Below are 19,942 nucleotides of genomic sequence, written 5' to 3' on the forward strand. Positions count from 1 at the left end.
ATGAGGAGAAGAAACTTTATCGTAAATGTACATGCAAATGTAGTAATTTGAAAATATTAATGACTGTAAAAACAAAAATTCTCAAGTTATGTATATTTGCCTAAAATTGTACCAAAAATACTTAAGTAGTCTGATAAAGACAACGTTATCACCCCATTGCACTTTATAGAGTGGACTGACTCTAATGTTTATGACCAGGCAAGTACAGCTACTCACTACTTGTCATTATATGAGCATGGCTGACTTTTATAACTATACAACAAAAATACTATTTTACGTATCATTTTCAGTTTTAAATTTACTGAAAAATCTTGTAGTTGTGCACAGTGACCACCAGAGGGCAGAATAACTAGCCTGCATAATTATGATAAGAATATAAACTGCATGAAGAAGATATGTGGTACATATTTATATGCAGTCTATGGATATCAACACATACTATATAGAGAATTAAACAGCAATACATATATATACTTATATATCTCTATATAATTATAAAATATATTAAATAAAATTTTGATTTTTTCTCGCAGACGCATTTTGATGACGTCAAAGCCGCCTTTCCACTCTTGCCTCGCAGCAGTAAACATGGCGAACGGCTAGCGGAGTCGTTGTGTGCACTCAGTCCTGGGAGCTCTGTATTTGCTTTTACGGCTAAAATCAAATACGATTTCATTTGTTTTTGGGTATCCAGAGCTGCATGTAAAGTTTGCAGCTCCCTTCACATCTTTCTTGAATAAAAGGTAAAGGAATCTACAGCCTCTGCCCTGGTGCTAACGCGGGCCTAGCTATAAGTGCATGCTAACGGTGCTAGCTAATCTGCTTTAAACGGTATTTGAAACATTTTATTTGTTCTCTGAATGTTTTTAGTTTCACATGTTAGCTTGAGTAATAATGCTTCATTCGGCATCAACTTTGTTAACCTGTCAGCTAACTGTGGTAAGCTGAAATGTACTAAACGGTGCACTGGTATAGTTTCATTGTGATTGCTACAGAATAACCAAAAAGGTTAGTAAAATGTTGATGGTGATTGGTTTATTCATATAGTTATTGTGTAAATACACAAAATGATGACAATCCCCCATGCCATTATATGAAACATGCTAAGAACATCCTTGTACGGATTTTATAAGTCAGATGATGGCTTAAAATGATCATCGATTTCTGTTATACCTGGATTGTTAAAGTTATGTGATTTTATTTGTGTCGTTACTGGCCATTTGACAGGGTAGAAAAAACGTCCCGCAACAATGGGGCGACGGTCAACCTCTTCCACCAAGAGTGGGAAGTTTATGAACCCCACCGACCAGGCCAGTAAGTACAGATCTCTCAAGAAAGCTGGTTCACTTGGAATTGATCTGTTGGACAACATTTATCAGATGCAAGCATCATGACTAATGTATGCTTAATGTCAACTTTACAGGAAAAGAGGCCAGGAAAAGGGAGTTAAAAAAGGTATGGCTGGTCTTAATTCAAAGTTCATGTATGTGATAGTTTTCATTATGTTTAATTTGGGGATTTTGTTTTTAGAACAAGAAGCAAAGGATGATGGTGAGAGCAGCAGTGCTGAAGATGAAGGACCCCAGACAGATCATCAGAGACATGGAGAAGCTGGATGAGATGGGTGAGGGGTGAAATCTGTGCAGTTTATGTATGTTTTACGGTTTTATAATATTTCATGTAATATTTTTTCTCAAGTTTAAAGGCTTTTGGATTTTTTTTTAACAATTTTTCATTATAAAATATATATGTTCCCTTCTCTGCAGAGTTTAACCCAGTCCAGCAGCCCTTACTGAATGAGAAGGTGTTGAGAGACAAAAGGAAGAAGTTGCGTGAGACATTTGAACGCATTGTTCGTCTGTATGAGAGAGAAAATCCTGATACCTACAAGGAGCTGCGCAAACTGGAACTGGATTATGAGACTAAACGAGGACAGCTGTCTCTTTATTTTGACTCAGTCAAGGTACGTTTGGGTGTTGTGGTTGAAGCCATTGTTTGGTTTTATTTCTTATACTTGTGTGTGTGTGTATTTGTTTCAGTGATACATGTATAGCATGTACAGTACTTTGCAAAAGTATTGAGTCACCCCTCATTTCTTTATATTTTGCTTGCAAATAGCTAGACTTCATTATAATCTTCTAAAATGGTTTTGAGCAAAAGTTGGCCAGACTTTCTGAGGGTCTTTTAGAATTTTTTCTTTTTATGTGGCTGCCTTTTTCATTCACTTTTAATCCAGTCCTTGTACTGGACCATTTTAGATAGTTATCCAATATCGGTGTCAGGCTCCAACATTAACCTGATTCCCAGGCCAGATATCGGGCTAAGAATTATGGAAGCTTAATCATATCAACACATGTTAATGCTGAATCTGTTTATGAAATATATCCATTAGAACTTGCATGTGTGTGTCTGTGCCTGATGGGGAATTACCTGTTTTTGCTACTTTAGTATTTCAGTAATCTGCATATATTTTAGCCTGGAAACATAATAAAAAGCAAGACAGCAACTTGAAACATGTGTAAAGTCAAGGTTTCAGGTTTCTAAGTTAAAGATTTGTTCAGCTAAGAAGGGAAGAGAAAATAGTGCAGCAGAGCAGTAAACTCAAAGCAGACAAAATGAAAGCTGACGGGATTAGCCCAGAGATAGGTTTATCTATTTCATCATTCTGGCCAATCAGTCTGTATTTGTCAAGAAAAACTCTGGAACAGTCTGCTAGCTAAAATGCTATAATCATGCATGGCAGTGCAATTCACATGAAGAAGGTGAAAGAAGACATGGGAATCTCCAGCTTGGGTTGTTTTGCTCATAGCTGCATCTTGTTTAACATGATGGGTTTATTTCACAGTGCCGCGTTAGCAACGCTTTCACTAAAATAGTACATGGTCAGTATTTATATAGCGCTTTTACCCAAAGCGCTTTATATCATACATCACATTCACCTATTCACACACGCTGATGGCGGGAGCCGCCATGCAAGGCGCTCAGCCACGATCCATCAGGAGCAATTTGGGGTTCGGTGTCTTGCTCAGGGACATCTCAACTTGAACTCGACAGGCCGAGGATCAAACCGGCAACCCTCAGGCTACAAGGCGACCGCTCTACCCACTGAGCCACACCCACTAATGCACGTAAAACTGGAGCTTTTTAAACATTCGCAACTAAGACAGTCCTGTTTGTAGGATCTTCAAACTGAACTAAAACTTCTTGCCAATAGGCTCCATGAAGACGTTCTGGCCAGATTGAAGAGCAGCTTCTACAATCAGAAGTCCCCTTCGGCAGAAACAAGTCCTCTGAGCCGATACTGCAGACCACAATCTGTGTGCAGCGCTGTCAGACTATCTAGTGTTCCTAGTATTTTTGATAGATTATGTACCTTACATATTAAAAAATCAGTTGTTACTGCTAAATTATAACTACTCACAGCATGAAGATAGCTGGTTTGAGCCTTTGCTCTGGAAGGTTTGAACAGTGGCCTTTCTGTGCAGAGTTTGCATGTTCTCCCTGTGCATGCGCAGGTTCTCTCCAGGTACTCCAGCTTCATCCCACCGGCCAAAGACATGTTAATTTGTCACTCTAAATTCTCCTGAGGAGTGAATGTGAGTGTGAATGGTTTGTCTTTCTATGTTGGTCCTGCGACAGACTGGCGACCTGTCCAGAGTGTACCCTTCCTCTCGCCTGCTAATTACTGGGATAAGTTCCAGCTTCTCAACTATGAACTGGAAGAAGATGTATAGAAAAAGATTATTATTGTTCATTGGAATTGAACTAAGCAGTATAGAAAAAGAAAAAAAAATTAATTTGATTAGTGTTCATCAGTTGCTCCCTTATTAAGAATTGATGCGTGGTTTATTACAGCCTAATGAAACGTTACATAGTAACACGGGGCTTAAAGTATTCCGGCACCGTGACGGATCTCCGGCTTTTCACAATGATTCAGAGAAAAAAAACTGTTAATTATGGGGTTATAGTGGTTGAGATTCTGAACTGGCTCTGAATTGTAGAAAATGAATTGAACAATGTTAAAGTCGGAAACTACACATATTCATCTGCATATGTTTTCAGTTTTCAGCAAATAGTGACAATATATCACACTTCGTTTTCTCTGCCGAGTTAACCTGTAGTGTGAAGGTTATCTCCGAGTGGACTTGAACGCAGCATCCAAGCTGATGGTTGTTTCACCGAAATCAGATTTAAAAAAAATGGAGAGTAAATTGATGAAGCCAGGGAAAGACGTCCTAATTGACAGTGGCTTTAGAGCCAAATGGCGCTGGGCATGGATAGAAGAAGGGGTGGAGACGGCAAGCTTTTTGGGAGCTGGTGCCAAAAACTAAGAGAGCCAGGTAGGCCTACTTGTTTCTGTGTTGTGCTCGAAGAAGCTGGTGTATGCAACTAGTGGCAAAAAAGTTCTGTGACTCCACGAAGGAGACCCCGGCAGCAGTTCGCGCTCTCAAAAATACAAGTTTTTTTTTCCCAGGTGTTGTGCTCTAAAGTGAATGTCTGCCAGAAGAACCAGTAGTCAAAACCTTGCCATATTTCAGCTTTCCGTGTAGTATGTCATAAAAGAGATTTGGAAAAATGTCAGTAGAGGGATCAAATAGGTGGTCCACAAACAGGACTGATAATCAGTGGCAACAGGTCTGATGGAATGATGACTCCTACCTAGAGCCGGGACCGCAGCATTACTGAAGCAGTTTGGGATTATCGGGACAGAGAACAGATCCAAAGTAGAGCTTTAGAAAGTCCTTCAAGAAGCCTGGAGAACTATTCATGAAGATTTCTTAAAGGAATTACAAAAAAGTTTGTCTAAGAGGTTCAGACTGTGTTAAAGAATAAAGGTGGTCATATCAAATGCTGATGTTTAGCTGGTTTAAATTATACAAACCCCATTTTTTAGTCCTATTTTAATTTATGTTCACTTATGTTTAAAAAACAAAAATATTACTCTACCTCTTTCTTGTTTTCCTTGAATTACTTCATATAAAGAAACGAGGGCTGGTTTAAGTTTTTTAGCACAGTACTAAATATTTTCAGAAACTGGCTTGATGTGTAAATGTAAATTTTCATTAAGGTCTTATCAGTCTTGACCAGCTGAATTGAAACGTTATCATATAATGTTGGGAATCAGTTATTGGAGCAGGAACGTTTAAGTCTATTATTATAATTGATCACATTATTTAGCCCATGTCTTGTGTGTTTTACTCTAACATAGGATATGTACTCCTTTTCAGAATGCAGAGTTAGTGGAGGTTGACAGTATCCCTTTACCAGACATGCCACACGCTCCATCCAATATCCACATCCAGGACATCCCATTACCGGGGGCTCAGCCGCCTTCAATACTAAAGAAGACCTCCACGTTTGGGTAGGCTTTTAATCTGCATTTGAACTCAGCATATGAAGCTGCAGAGTATTACCGCATCACTGCAACATGTTTCTGTCTTTTAGTAAAGGGCAGCTCTCATCCTCCACTGGACCAGCAGTAGTAACGGTGCCAGGTGTCCCACGTTTACCTCCAGGCAGGAAGCCTCCTGGGCCTCCACCCGGCCCTCCACCTCCACAAGTCCTGGCACTGTATGGAATTCCAGCTCGACGAACGTATGGCACAGACACAGGTGAGGTGCAATCAGATTCTGAGAGGGTCCTAAATTTTTTATTTGCTCTCACCCCGTTGTTTACAACAGACCACATTTCCCTTTATTTTATTTTCCTGAACAGAACCCTCCATTCCTGGTTTGGACAAGGACTCGGCTATGGATTTGGGAAGAGATCGGGACAGTGGTAGCGATAGCGATAGAGACGACTTGGATGACGACAACAGTGATTCTGAAGAGGACAGCGAAGAAGAGAGACACGAAGCGGGAGGCGGTGAGCAAAGAGCGCGAGTGGACCAGCACGATGACGACAGGGACGGAAACAGAAACGAACGACATGCTGGTGAGCATCTGCAGCATATTTACACACAACTTCATGACTTAAGAGTTGCCTTTATTTTATGCACTATTGATATCTACTTGTATTAGTATACATTGTCTCTAATTCTTTTTTCTACACTAGCTTGGTCGTTCTCTTGTTTTTTTATCATTTTATTGATATTAAGACTATTTTGTCCTTATTTCTGGCAGAAAATGTTGGCAGTCTTACAGCTTGAAGCAGCTTATGTGACAGGCATCTTACTCTTACTCTAATATATTTCCTGTCTCCTGCAGGACGCAGTGTACGTTTTGCAGATATACTCCCAGAGGCACCTCGTGATGGAAAAAGAAAGAAAAAGAGACTGGTGAAGAAGACCAAGGCCATCACACCTCTGCAAGCCATGATGTTGAGGATGGCAGGTACTGCGGAGTGTTTGAACGCTTCAGCGTAGCTGTTCACGCTGCATGTTTATGATATATACTTTTAAACTTCAGGTCAGTCTATTCCTGAGGATGAGGAAGAAGAGGAGGTAGAGGAGGAATACACAGATGAGTCAGACACCTCTGACACAGAGGACAGAGGACCACCAGGGGACAGTCAGGCTCACATTATGACCAGTCAGCATATGCCTCCTCCTGCTGTGGCAGTGGGACAGCAAGGACCTCCACCCATGCAAGGCCCGCCAATGACAGGGCCTCCACCACTGGGTCCACCTCCAGCTCCACCGATGAGGCCCCCTGGTCCTCCCTCTGGCCCACCTCCTGGCCCCCCACCAGGTTTGTTACACTAATTGGACCAAACATGGTTCCAGCTGTAGTCTGTGGTGGATTCATCCTGTTTATCTCGTTTATGCTCTTTAGGTGCTCCTCCATTCTTGAGGCCTCCTGGTATGCCTGGCGGAATAAGGGGTCTGATGCCTCGTCTCCTGCCTCCTGGTCCTCCACCAGGAAGGCCACCTGGTCCACCACCAGGCCCCCCTCCTGGTCTCCCACCAGGACCTCCACCGCGTGGACCTCCTCCCAGATTACCACCCCCAGCACCACCAGGTAGGCACAGATCTACAAGAGTTTTAATACAAGAAGGTACACTGAGTCAAAATAACACATCTCTTTTGTGATTCATACAGGTATCCCACCTCCTCCCCCAAGAGCGGGAGGGCCCCCACGTCCTCTAGCACCACCACTCTCCCTATTTCCTCCACCTCTCAACTCCAATGTGCTCAGTGCTCCTCCCAACATTGTCCAGAGGCAAAAAGCTCCAGGATCCAGTCAGGACGGCTCACAGAGCAACCTGCCCCCCCCTGCCATGCCTATGCGGCCGGGTGTCATGCAGATGCCCCCTCCTCCTGGGACAGCTGCTGCATCTGCAGGGGCAAATCCTGCCACCATCGAAAAACGCGCCAACATCACCTCTGTTGCAGCTGCTGGAGGTGGCCTGGCAGCAGGAGGCGGCTCTGGTGGCGCCACCATCTCCGCCAAACCGCAGATTATCAACCCCAAAGCGGAGGTCACCCGCTTTGTGCCCACAGCACTGAGGGTGCGTAGGGACAAGAGTGGGGTAATGCTGGGGGCGGCGGCTGGGCCACTTGAGAAAGTGGGGGGTGGTGCTGGAGGAAGGAGGGGAGATGAAGGTTTGGGAATAGGCCAGTGGCAGAAACAGCAGGTGACAGTGGCTCCAACGGGATCAGCTAACCCAACCCAAATGGCGGCCATGTCTCAGCCCAACATGAAGACTAAAGACCAGGTTTATGAAGCCTTTATGAGGGAGATGGAGGGACTTCTTTGAGACTCAAGAGTATTCATAAAAATTAGGTTTCATGGGTTCTCTGAACAGCAAGTGTGTTTATGATGTTTTCTTTGTGGAATTAATGGAGGTTCCTGTTTTCAGAGCATTTAACTAGATCAGTTTCTCTTTAACAAGGACAGACTGCTACACCATGAGTACTGGATTCAGCAGGCTCATAATCACTAGATCCAGACTATTTGTGTTATCAAAGTAAATGTGAACAGAATGAAATAATTTGACAAGAATAAAACATTTAAACATACATTGGTGTGAAGTTAAAGCATTTAGACTGAACACTGCTCTGAACAGAATCGCATTGTTCTGAAGTATGTTTTGTTTTTTACCCCACAACTGTGTTTTACTTCTACTCAGCTATTTGTCAGTTGTCCATGAAAGGCAGTTTTGTATGTTTGCAAACAGAAATGTAGAAATTTTGTCTAGCACTGGCAAAATCCATGTTTTCAAATGTTGGTCTGCAACTTAATAAATGGTCAAAAACTTGTAACTTCATGTTTCACTGTGACTGCCTAAAAGGCTATAAACAGCACATTAACAAAAACACGTTTAGTATGTGGCAATGTCATTTATTACCATTTTTTAACCCCTTCAGTCTTTGTTGACATTGAAAACCACTTGTCTTGACCCACCTCAAAGCCACCACAGACCCTCTGCTGGATCCCCTACCATTCATCTACAGAGCTAACAGATCTGTAGGCAGCGCAGTAAACGTGGCCCTTTGCTTCATCCTCCAGCTTCTGGACTCACCAGGATCTTATGTCAGTAGGACAGGTAGTAGTGGACTACAGTAATGCCTTCAACACAATCATCCCAGCTCTTCTCCGAAACCAGCTCTTCCAGCTGAATGTACTGGAGTCCAGTTGCAGGAGGGTTACAGACTTCCTGACAGACGGGATTTTGTGAGGCTGGACCAGCGTGTCTCTGATTCCCGTTTACAGTACCAGATCCCCTCCAGGTCCTTGTCCTTTCTCCTCTCTTATTCTCTCTGTACACCTACAGCTACACATCACTCTGTCAAACTCCTGAAGTATTCTGATGATAACACCTTCATTCGCCTCATCTCTGATGGGGACAAGTCAGCCTACAGGAGTGAGACGAACTGGCTGGTTCCTTGGTGCAGCTTGAACAACCTGGAGCTCAATGCTCACAAGACAGTGGAGATGATAGTGGATTTTCGGAAGGACCCAGCCGCTTCCCTGATGTCTGCAGCACTCCGGTGTCATCTGTTGAGTCTTTCCGCTTCATCACCCAGGAGCTCAAATGGGAGCAGAAAATCAACTCCCTCACCAAGAAGGCTGGACTGAGGCTGTACTTTCTTTGGCAGCTAAAGAAGTTTCACCTGCCAGTTAAGCTGATGGTGAACTTCTACATGGCCATCACTGAATCCTTCCTTAATTATAGTCTGGTTTACTGCAGCCACAGCCAGAGAAAAGGCCAAGCTGCATCAGCCATTCTGCTGAGAAGGTGATCGGCTGCAACCTCCCAACTCCAGCAACTTCATACTTCCTGGACACAGAAACGTGCAGCCGGGATTGCAGTCGATCCCTCTCCTGGACACAGACTTTTCAGTCCCTACCCGCTGGCAAAAGATACTGCTCCATCAGACCATACCACCAGAACAGTTTTTCCCTGCAGCTGTCAGTCTGCTGAACAGTGTCCCAACTCCCCCCAAGTTTAATTTTATGATTATTTGTGTGTGCGTGTGTGTGTGTGTGTGTGTGTGTGTGTGTGTGTGTGTACATATTTGAAAAACGGGTATTTTTAAATAGCCTTTTCTGTTTGTTTGCACTTTTTGCTTTGTTTTTGCACCTGACACCACAACAAATTCGTTGTACTGTAAATGCCCTTTACCTGGCAATAAAGCTTTTCTGATTCTGATTCTGAAATTATGGGCTATGCAGACACAGGTAATCATTTTGAAAACTCCAATATCCATCATCCATTGCGGTCCAAACTCAAACCTCTTTTCCGCGTCTGCGCAGTGCAGATTGATGACACGCTGGGACGAAAAGCATGGCGGACGACAGCCGGGAAAACGTGAAGGAACACGCAGAAGTGGTTCTTGAAGGTTCTAGTAATGATGATAACGAACAGCTTAATAACGGAGAAAACGGGGAGGCTCTAAAGACTTTCAAGGATTTGGTAGGTTTGTTTCCCGGAGAATTTAACATCGTATTTTAGCAACATTATCACGCAGCAATAAAGCTGTTTGTTAGCTAAACTAAGCTTAGTCTCGTGTAATCAGTTTTAAGAAATTAAACATGGCTGCTGTCAGTCAGTGTTTGAAAAACGGTTGTAAATGCGTTGTAGAACATTAAGCCCATGTTAGAAAAGTTTGTTTCCGTGTTTTTCCCTGACAGGGTGTTACTGAGGTGCTCTGTGAAGCTTGTGATCAGCTGGGATGGAAGAGCCCAACAAAGATTCAGGTGGAAGCCATACCAGTCGCTCTGCAAGGTGATGGATTACAGCTTTCTCTTAGTAAAGATGCCCCTAGTTCCACTTTGTGTTCATATCTGCTTACACCAAGAATCTATGCTAGTTTTACAGAGCTAAAAATAGTAATGTCAGTGTATAAGCACTCACAACAAGTAAAATGTCTGCCACATGTTACATTTTTATACACTGCATGAGTGCTAATTTATTATCATCTTTACTCGATCACCATTTTAAAATGGTGGTAAATTTTAAAATAAACTTGCGTCTCACATATAGATATATATGAAATCTTATATATCTATATGCCTATAGATATACAAAAACATTGTATAGATTACTTGCAACCATGAGCATTATCGGGAATAATCAATGAGAATTCCTAGATTTGCAATAATGTGTTGATGACTTTAACGTGAATTCCTAATCCTGTGTTCTGCATCTAAAACTATTCTTGAAACAAAATTATCAATTACAGTAAAAAGAAAGGACACTACATTTCAGTTCTTTGGTTTTATGTATTTTAATTTAAATATCCTTTTTTTTTTTATGAATTGGACTTTAACAGGTTCTAAACTTTTCTGAATTTAATTTTCGATGACGAACACATGACAAAATATACAACATTGTCATCATATTTCATAATAACTAAGCCCAAATGTAGAAACAGTGTGTGATAAAACTAGGACCATTCCTATATCTTCCTTAGGAACTGGAAAAATAAGTGGCAGCCAGATGCTGCTGATTAAATGGGCTTAACTAATCGATCATTATCAGTGTTAGCACCTCCACAAAAGTAGATGTTTTGTTAGTTTTCTGGTATGGAGCATTCAGAAGTGGGTTACCACAATGCCAATGGATTGAATATATCATCAATGATCTTAGATATGAAATTATTGTAACTTATCAGTCTGGGAAGGGTTATTGGGTCATTTCTAAATAATTTGTAGTCCATTATTCCAAAATAAGAATGATTATTTACAAATGGAAAACTTTCAAAGCTGTTTCTAATCTTCCCAGGAGTGGCCGTCCCAGAAAGTTCAAAATAAAATCAGACTGTTCAGTGCTCACAAAACATGGAAAACGACCAGAAATACACATCGCAGACTCGACACGCCTCAGTTAGCACATTAAATGTTTAACTATTTAACAGTACAATTAGGAAAACACTGAACAAGCATGACTTGTTTAGAAGGGTTGGAGGAGAAAGCCAATTTTCTATATAAAAAAAAGAACATGGCAACACAGCTTAGGCCTGAAAAGGACGCATTTGAACAAACCAAAAGACTTCTGGAAGAACTTCTGGCACTTTAGAGCCGTGTAAAGTTCACATTGCAGTGTGATGGAGGTTGCAAAAGGATGACGTGAACAGCCACAAAAAACTTGGATTTAAGGATAAGACCTGCAGTGTGAACGTAGTCATAGAGCGGAACTGAAGCAACTTTGTAAAGTGATCATTACCTCAAATAATAACTGATTAATAAATGCTGGTGTTGCAGTTTGGCTTCTTTTTTGTTAAATAAATGAACTGGTGTAATATGTCGTGTTGTTAATCTGAGGTTGACTTTAACTTTTTTAAGATCTGATAATACATAATTTTTTTTTTTTATTATTTTATTTATCCTGACATATTAAACCTTACGATTGAAAAGTTTTTTTTTTACATGACCGTATGTTCTGCTGCTGCTGCCTATCATGACTAACTCCTGTCTTCTGCTTGGACTCTTTCCTTGAACTGCAGGCAAAGATGTTATTGGCCTGGCAGAGACTGGTTCAGGAAAGACCGGTGCTTTTGCTCTCCCCATCCTCCAGTCACTTCTGGCTACACCTCAGAGGCTTCATACGCTCGTCCTCACCCCCACCAGAGAGTTGGCGTTTCAGATTTCTGAGCAGTTCGAGGCTCTGGGATCCAGCATCGGCGTTAAGTGTGGTACGTGCTGATAAGCAGCTGATCTGTAGCGGATGAAGAACACTTTCTCCGTTTCTCTAAATTGAACTGGTCTCACCTTTTGTTGCAGCTGTGATAGTTGGTGGGATCGATATGATGTCCCAGTCCTTGGTGTTAGCTAAAAAACCACATGTTGTTATTGGTAAGAGCATCAAGAAATCAGCTGTATTTGCAAGATTTTTACATGTAAACCAACCATTAAATATCCAGATATATTTTTCATATGCTTTGAATTTTAAGCTGTCAATCGACTGTGTTTTCAGCCACACCTGGTCGGTTAATTGATCACATGGAAAACACAAAGGGCTTCTCCCTCCGAGCGCTAAAGTTCCTGGTCATGGATGAAGCAGACAGGATTCTGAACATGGACTTTGAGACTGAGGTGGGTACTAGAATGATTTTTTTGTTTGTTTGTTTAAGGTGCCAAACAGTGATGAGTTGATGCCTTTAGGTCCAGCTGTGTGTCATCCTGGGTGCAATGCTTCAGCTGGAACACCTCGAAAGTGTCAAGAAACAACATTGTATGTCCAGTTTGCTCACACATGCAATCCTTTATAAGAAATCCCTACATTGGCTTACCTGAAGTCAATCTGTCAGTGATGGAGCTGCTGCATGACACCATGGATCCTTTTAATGGGAACAGCAGCAGAAAAGAAAGCATGAAAAATATTGAGTTTTAAGGAGTAGAAGTTATACAAGGTAGTAATTATATTCCAGTAAAATAGTCGGAACATTTAATGCACACTTAGTCCGAGTTATATTTACAGCTGGACTGGCCCTTTTAATTGGACCGCTGTCTTTATCCCTGGATGAACGTACGTGAAGGGATTCAGTGTATTGGCTGTTAATGTCAAGCTTTTTATGTGCTAGATTAGTTTTTATTTTTTACTAATCAAATGCTCGCTGTCCTTGCAGTAATTCAGTTTAAACAATTTTTTTCTGTACTAGCTTCTTCAGCTACTCAGGTCAAAGCCTGGGAAAGGAACCGTTGAGCATGCACAGAGCTCCTAGACTAATTTGAGTCCAGTTACATTTATACATGCATCAGCATTTCAGTTTAGTCTGACTTTGAGAAAATTTCTTTTAGTGTGTTATAAGATGGACTGATGTGTTTACATTTATGTTTAAAGGTTCGGTTTTACTCGAGCTAAAACCGGCTTTTCAAATCGAGGCTGATGCGCCTTCGTTATGATTTCCTAAAGATCTGATGCAGTACAGATTTTCCTCCTGCGAGCTTTTTCACATCAAATCATCACTGCAGCATGAGAGTGGGATGTTGAGATGCTTCTTCTAATCCCTCAACACCTTAATGATTTGTTTTAGGACACAGCTGGTGGGATAAGCCAGCTTGTTTGGGTAACATCTGAACAGGGGCTGACCGTTGCAGCCATGGTGGGACTGACATGTGAAAGGAGCTACTGATGACCTAGCGTAACTTTTACAGTTGGGCAGACAAAACCACATCACTTACAGGACATGGTAGACCTGCAACTGCTGGAAACCTAACCTAACCTAAAGCTATAAAAATCAAACTTGCTTAACTCTGCAGTTTTGAATTCATCCAGAGCCGCCTGTGTCAGGGTTCAAAAAGTCAAGGGCAAAAAGGACACTTTTCTGCTCAGTTCAGCTAAATTCCTATAAAATTATATGTCACAATGTGTGTATGATGTATATTTCTAAATATTTTTATCAGGTGGATAAAATCTTGAAGGTGATTCCCAGAGAAAGACACACCTTCTTGTTCTCTGCAACCATGACCAAAAAGGTAGCTGATGACTTTTCAGTATTTTAACTCAAGTGAATGCAACATGTGACCTCAGTGTTTACAGACCCAAAATGATCCACAGGAGACATTGTTGAAGGGTCTGTTTGCATATTCTAGCATTAATGTTCTCTCGTTGGCTAACAGGTCCAGAAACTGCAGAGAGCTGCTCTGAAAGATCCTGTAAAGTGCGCAGTCTCAACTAAATACTCTACAGTCGACAAGCTGCAGCAGTATTACATCTTCATACCATCCAAGTACAAGGTACTTGTTTCAGATGCAGACGGTCTTTGTACTGTTTGTAGAGATGATGGCTGAATCTGAAGCACTGTTCTGATCCACTGCTTGTTTGGTGGCAGGACTGTTACTTGGTGTCCATCCTGAATGAGCTGGCCGGAAACTCTTTCATCATCTTCTGCAGCACATGCAACAATGCCCAGCGGGTGGCGCTGTTGCTTAGGAACCTGGGCATCACTGCCATCCCACTTCATGGACAGATGAGCCAGGTACAGTTTTGAAGATGTGCTGACTGTTTTAGAACTTGGTGTAGGATGATGTTATTGATCAGCTGGAGTTTTGGGCCTAGAAATGTATTATTTATTTTCACAATCAGTTATGGTTTTATATTTAATACAAACTTATGAATCCATATTAGAAGAAACAACTCTTCTTGTTTATTGTAAATATGAAATATGTGATAAGTATCTGTCTCTCTTTCCGTTTGCTGGTCAGAATAAACGTCTTGGAGCTCTAAACAAGTTCAAATCCAAGTCTCGGTCTGTGCTGCTGGCGACCGACGTGGCCTCCAGAGGACTGGACATCCCTCATGTTGACTGTGTCATCAATTACGACATCCCCACTCACTCAAAGGTAACACAGAGAATATGCTTTATCATCGTGTTATCTTCAGGATCTGTTTGACTGATGTGTGATTTCATCTCTGGCTCTATCTGCCCTCCGCAGGATTACATTCATCGAGTTGGCCGAACAGCCAGAGCCGGGAGGTCTGGGAAATCTATCACATTTGTCACACAGTAAGAAACACATCCAGCATTTTTTTTTTTTAAAGCTGACGGCCAAGTTAACACATCTCTGTTGTCTAAGGTATGATGTGGAGCTTTTCCAGCGAATCGAAAGCTTGATTGGGAAGAAACTTCCAGCTTTTCCTACTCAAGAGGAGGAAGTAATGATGCTGGTGGAGAGGGTGAGCGAGGCGCAGAGATTTGCCAGGCTGGTAAGTCATCTTTGCTTTATGCTGAATTAGCTGCCGTTAGGGGGCACCAATGTACAAAAATCTGTTTATTTCAGTAGTGTAGCTTTAAAAGCAAACGTTGCAACTAAATAGTGCCACTAAATACTGATGCAAACATTCACTCAGTTTTATATTAATTTGATTAAGAACATTTAGAACAAAGAACAAACTATATGATAGGATGTACATACATTTTTTTATTCTGATCCCTATTAATCAATAAACATTAATAAAACAAGAAATTTCTTTTTCAGGAAATGAAGGAAGAAGGTGAAAAAAGGAAGAGGCCGAAAGGAAGAGATGGAGATGAAGATGACACAGAACAAGCAAGTGGAGTGAGGAAGAAAGTTAAAGGAGGATCAGGAGGAGGAGGAGGGAAGAAGAGGGGTGGAGGAGCTTGGAGAGGAGGACGGTGAAGAAATCCACCACTAATAGAAATGTACATAACCACAACACACAATGCCTTTCCTGTTTTTGATGTAAAACTTTAGTAACATGACAGCTTGTTTTCCACTCTTCAATATAGAGCCTAACAACTATTTAATTACAGAAAAAAGTGCTTTTTTTCCCCAACATGTAAAAGTTGTTTCCATTTTAAATAAAACTAAAGTGTAAATCCCAAAGCTGTGATTACATGATTCATGATTTTCTTTTTGCAGCAGATATTTAGATAATTAAATGCATGCACATCATTATAAGAAAAAAGCAACTTTATCTGTATTTTTTAGAGGAAAAGTGTTATGTGTGAGTTCTAACAAAGCAACGGTTGCAACGTGTTATTTTTTGGCTTGCAACAAATTGAGGGGTTTGTTTATCCCAGCCAATGATGGATGAGCAGAGACCGCAAACTGGGCGCCCAATTGTTTTTAGGCTGCTTCTAGTGGGTGTGGGCAATGCATAGATATTTTTGTGATAGGTTTAAAAAGAGACGACCAGCACGGCAAAGTGTGCCAACATTTTTTTTGTATCAAATTCCTTGTTTATAGACCAAATCAGACTGGTTGGCTCCGAAACATATATGGTTCTATTTGTTCCCTTGAGAGCCACAACAGAGTGGCGTATTGATCTGCGTGATCAGTATCTACGTGCGTACAGTCCGTCGTAGGCGGGAGCAGCAGTGGTCAAGTTTGCTCGGTTTAGGAGGGGCCCCACTTTAGAGAGGCAGCACTCCGTGCCTGCGGTGCACACCGAAGCACAAATACATGCTTGCGTCTCAGTTGCGTGTAGCATCTCGTTGCATTCAGGGGACGCATCAGGGGGAGATCGGAGTGCTCGGTGAATAGGATCCAACTGCTGGTTTGCTGAAAACACCAGGTAAGTTTGTTAACATGATGCGCGAGGAATGCAATGATGGAGCGCGTGGTGAACAGACCATCACTGTGTGGACGGACAGGTTTCCAGGAGAGAGGATTGACGGTTGCTACGGAAACTTAGTTTAACTGTTCACCCCCCTTTTTTATGTATATGTTGGTGTTGAGTTCACTGCCAACCTTTTCATGTATTTGACGTCCGTGTCGTGTGTCTTTCTGCATAACTATCAGAGGTAACAAACTAATAAGTCAAACGAGTAGTGGTTTGCTTGTTGTATGCTAGCTTTATGTTTCTTGTATATTTGGGTTAAACATATAAAAATACATAGTTTAAGCTAATTTTTGCTGTTTTTGTCCTAACGGTTGACCTTTTTTTTAACCACGTTCCCCTTTTATTCGCCGTGTAATCGCACATTCTTGGCACCCACTTTACAATTGGCTAGCTATGTCAGACGCACAGGTTTATTTCTGATGATATTACCCCAAATATATATAAGCGGACCCTCAGCAGCGAGTTTTATTCGAGTCCAACGACTGCAGTATGGGACGGGGGTTATTTTCTGTGTAGCAAGGTCTCCCGGAGGAGAAGAGGGGCTTTATAAATGAGCCATTCACGACGTCACTGTCCCGTTTGATCTGCTGCAAGAGCGTGCAGCCTGCGCACTATGCGCATTACTGTTCAACAGACCAGTTCACTGACCAGCCAACACTGTAATTATAAGTTATATATTTATGTGAGACTGAAACATTTGCTAAAATGTTGCCTATTTTTAACTTATTAAACAGGCTTTGAACGATGTGGTTTTCCTGCATCACAGTTTCTTCCGAATTTTGGATAATGTCATCAAACAGAATGAAAAGACGGTTATTGTATTAATTAATTTATTTTTTCATTAGTAATGGACAGATTACAGAATGGGGCTATCGGATCCTAACCCTAAATTTAAGAATTCAAGGGGGCTGTGGCCTACCCCAGAAAGAACCTTTATTAGTCTCTCAATGGGGAAATTGGATTGTTGCAACAGTACAGGTGCAGTAAGCAACACACAGGTGATATCAAACAATAACACACACAAATAATCAATAAAAATATATGTACAGTCATGAGACAACAAACACGAGAAACAAAACAGAGCTAAAAGAAATTAAACATAACGAGGAAACTTTAAATGACATCAAAATAAGCAAGGGATTGCTGTAAACAGATGCAAAATGAGCAAAAGGATACACAAACTGACAGAAAGACATAGAATGGCTTAAAAATATGTCAAAACAACAAAAACTAATCTAAAAACAATAATGCCCTGAATTATATTAAATGAATTACCTCTATAGTGACATTTCACATGTGAATGCATTTTTTTCCAGCATAGACATACCCAGAGAAACTTTGTTTTTATTTGTCTATAGACATGTTTTTTTTTAAGGTTTGAGGAATTATAATACAGACACATGTCCTTATTGTGTACCTTTATTAAGTCTATTACCGTATTAATACCTGTCCCCTATTCTAGGTGGCCACATTGCGCTGATAAATCCCAGATAAGATGTCTCATCGGAGTGGGCAAGAGGACCCGGAGCGGTACCTGTTTGTAGACCGTGCTGTCGTTTACAACCCGGCCACACAGGCCGACTGGACGGCCAAGAAGTTGGTATGGGTCCCCTCAGAGCGCCACGGCTTTGAGGCGGCCAGTATTCGTGAAGAGCGCGGTGAGGAAGTGCTTGTGGAGCTGGCAGAGAATGGTAAGAAGGTGGTGATCAACAAGGATGACATCCAGAAAATGAACCCACCCAAGTTCAGCAAGGTGGAAGACATGGCTGAGCTCACCTGCCTGAATGAGGCATCAGTGCTGCACAACCTGAAGGACCGCTACTACTCTGGACTCATATATGTGAGTATTTTACTTGGAGCCTTTTAAAAACGGCTTGTTTTTAGAGCTGTTTTAGCTTCTTGAACCTGAAAGCTCAGAACTCCGTTGGTCTGCACTGCTAATTTAATTGTCCATCCTGTTCTCATCTCAACATGATGGACAGGTTTTGTGCTTGCATGCGTCCAGATTTCTCATTTTTTAGCCATCTGCCTTTTGCATTCCTCTGTAAGATCTGATATTAATCAGTCTTTGCTTGGGGAGAGGGAGGGCATTGAGCTGTTAGCCCTTGTGAATGCCTCTTGACCACACACACACACACACACACATATTTGCACACAGAATGACTGACAGACCTCTCTTGTTTTTTTAACCATTTCCAGACTTGCTCTTCTTAGTGCCTCCTGGTTACATATTGTTACCTCCCCCATGGCTTGTGTCTCACCTCTGGTACAGGCAGGCCTTTTCCACAAACACTGCTGGTTTCAGTTTGTTTATTTTGTTCTGTGCTCCTACTGGTGGAGCTTATTTGATCACAGGGATGACATGACCCCCCTCGTCAGCAATCCTGCATAAAACTAGACATATTTGACAAAAAATGGAGGCGAAAACAAGAACATTTTTCTTGTCTAATGCTACGGTATACACGAATAAACTGGAAATACAGATATCTACATGTGAAGCTTTGTCCCAGGATAACGTTTTATTACCTTTAGATTTACTTGGGTGAAGTCATGGCCATAGTTTTGTGGTTTATTTCACTGCTTTGGTTTTGTCCCTGTAATCTAATTTAACCAGCAATGAAGCTGCTTTGTGATGTTCTTCTTGTGATCTCGACCCATTTAGTGGCATGTTTTCCAGGAATAGAATATGGGTTATCACCTGAGAGACTCTGGTTCAGGGACTGCAGAGCAAATTGTTGAGCTTATCTATTGTTCTTCCACAAGTTATGCTAAAACGTCACCATGGACTCTGAAAGAGGCGATAACTTGTATGTTTCTGCTGCGTTAACTTATGAAAATTATTATGGTAATATATTATAATTTGTCAATGCCAAGACAGAAGTTTCAGCATTTTCCCATATGGCTGGAGATCTAATCTCATTTCACCAGCTCAGTATTTTTCTCCTACATTTCTCTGTAATGCTGTAGTGTCATGGTTTTTTACTTTTTTGGTTCAGAATTGGCTTTGGAGCTTGTTAATTGTCCCCTTGCCTGTAAGAAATTAAAAACATGTGTTGGACTGTGTTGGTTTTCTATCAAGAAGAGAATTTTTTCCTTTTCAGCTCACTCTTAGAAGATGAAACCCCCCTACTTTCTAAACTTTTTTCATTACGTTTAACCAACCCCCCCAGAGCTCTACAACGTCCACTGCAGACATAATATAACGGCCCCCGCAGGCTGTGCTCTAAGTTAAGGTTATTGGGAAGAGTTATACTGCTGAATCTTTGGTGATCACCGTGGAAATATGGAAGAATCTACTTAAAGTTGTTGTTGTTGCTGTAAAGCTATAAAATCTTTTTATAGGTTTGGCTCTACTGGCCTTGCTTGTCCATCGCTCGCTCACTTTCAGATTTTATAATAGGACCTTGTGCTATTTGGTCTGTTGTGATTAGAACAAATAACAACCAGATTTTTAAAGAGATATGGGTGG

General features: G+C 41.4%; 3 protein-coding genes across 9 annotated transcripts in view; all 3 read left to right on the forward strand.

Annotated features, from left to right (window-relative positions):
* The first annotated feature begins 561 nt into the window (after positions 1-561).
* LOC121631799 (WW domain-binding protein 11) lies at positions 562-8,198 on the forward strand. 3 transcript variants are annotated; one of them, XM_041972890.1, is made up of 12 exons: positions 562-743; positions 1,216-1,314; positions 1,424-1,455; positions 1,531-1,624; positions 1,767-1,963; positions 5,229-5,362; positions 5,446-5,612; positions 5,716-5,934; positions 6,207-6,332; positions 6,408-6,689; positions 6,774-6,959; positions 7,040-8,198. In XM_041972890.1, exons 2-12 carry the CDS (start codon positions 1,251-1,253, stop codon positions 7,696-7,698), a joined length of 2,160 nt encoding a protein of 719 aa, XP_041828824.1. In that variant the 5' UTR covers positions 562-743; positions 1,216-1,250; the 3' UTR covers positions 7,699-8,198. The 3 variants fall into 3 exon arrangements, with proteins under 3 accessions (XP_041828824.1, XP_041828806.1, XP_041828815.1); XM_041972872.1 differs by having other exon boundaries at positions 1,228-1,314; XM_041972881.1 differs by lacking the exon at positions 562-743 and adding an exon at positions 805-831 and having other exon boundaries at positions 1,228-1,314.
* A 1,495-nt stretch (positions 8,199-9,693) lies between these two features.
* On the forward strand, positions 9,694-15,727 carry ddx47 (DEAD (Asp-Glu-Ala-Asp) box polypeptide 47). Its single transcript, XM_041996702.1, has 12 exons — positions 9,694-9,858; positions 10,077-10,170; positions 11,891-12,079; positions 12,168-12,239; positions 12,361-12,479; positions 13,791-13,862; positions 14,007-14,123; positions 14,219-14,365; positions 14,592-14,729; positions 14,823-14,893; positions 14,964-15,093; positions 15,366-15,727. The coding sequence occupies exons 1-12, from the start codon at positions 9,730-9,732 to the stop codon at positions 15,525-15,527; spliced, it is 1,440 nt and encodes a 479-aa protein (XP_041852636.1). The 5' UTR covers positions 9,694-9,729; the 3' UTR covers positions 15,528-15,727.
* Positions 15,728-16,161: 434 nt separating this feature from the next.
* The window catches only part of LOC121647328 (myosin-10), a 59,007-nt gene continuing 55,226 nt past the window's right edge, over positions 16,162-19,942 (forward strand). For 2 of the 5 annotated variants that reach the window (XM_041996660.1, XM_041996674.1), the window contains exons 1-2: positions 16,162-16,425; positions 17,936-18,313. In XM_041996660.1, coding sequence (XP_041852594.1) covers positions 17,969-18,313 — 345 coding nt within the window. In that variant the 5' untranslated portion in view covers positions 16,162-16,425; positions 17,936-17,968. Of the gene's footprint in view, positions 16,426-16,605; positions 16,655-17,935; positions 18,314-19,942 lie in introns of those variants that run through there. The other 3 variants (XM_041996684.1, XM_041996693.1, XM_041996666.1) reach the window with 2 other exon arrangements.

This window comes from Melanotaenia boesemani, chromosome 2 (assembly GCF_017639745.1).
Source record: "Melanotaenia boesemani isolate fMelBoe1 chromosome 2, fMelBoe1.pri, whole genome shotgun sequence".
Taxonomy (NCBI): domain Eukaryota; kingdom Metazoa; phylum Chordata; class Actinopteri; order Atheriniformes; family Melanotaeniidae; genus Melanotaenia; species Melanotaenia boesemani.

Excerpts from the sequence above, each read along its gene's own strand:
- LOC121631799 (XM_041972890.1), top strand. The coding sequence starts at position 1,251 with ATGGGGCGACGGTCAACCTCTTCCACCAAGAGTGGGAAGTTTATGAAC. Across the intron at positions 1,315-1,423 it reads GAACCCCACCGACCAGGCCA|GAAAAGAGGCCAGGAAAAGG; the intron begins GTAAGTACAGAT and ends TCAACTTTACAG. Across the intron at positions 1,625-1,766 it reads GGAGAAGCTGGATGAGATGG|AGTTTAACCCAGTCCAGCAG; the intron begins GTGAGGGGTGAA and ends CCTTCTCTGCAG.
- ddx47 (XM_041996702.1), top strand. The coding sequence starts at position 9,730 with ATGGCGGACGACAGCCGGGAAAACGTGAAGGAACACGCAGAAGTGGTT. Across the intron at positions 12,080-12,167 it reads CAGCATCGGCGTTAAGTGTG|CTGTGATAGTTGGTGGGATC; the intron begins GTACGTGCTGAT and ends CTTTTGTTGCAG. Across the intron at positions 14,894-14,963 it reads TCTATCACATTTGTCACACA|GTATGATGTGGAGCTTTTCC; the intron begins GTAAGAAACACA and ends CTGTTGTCTAAG.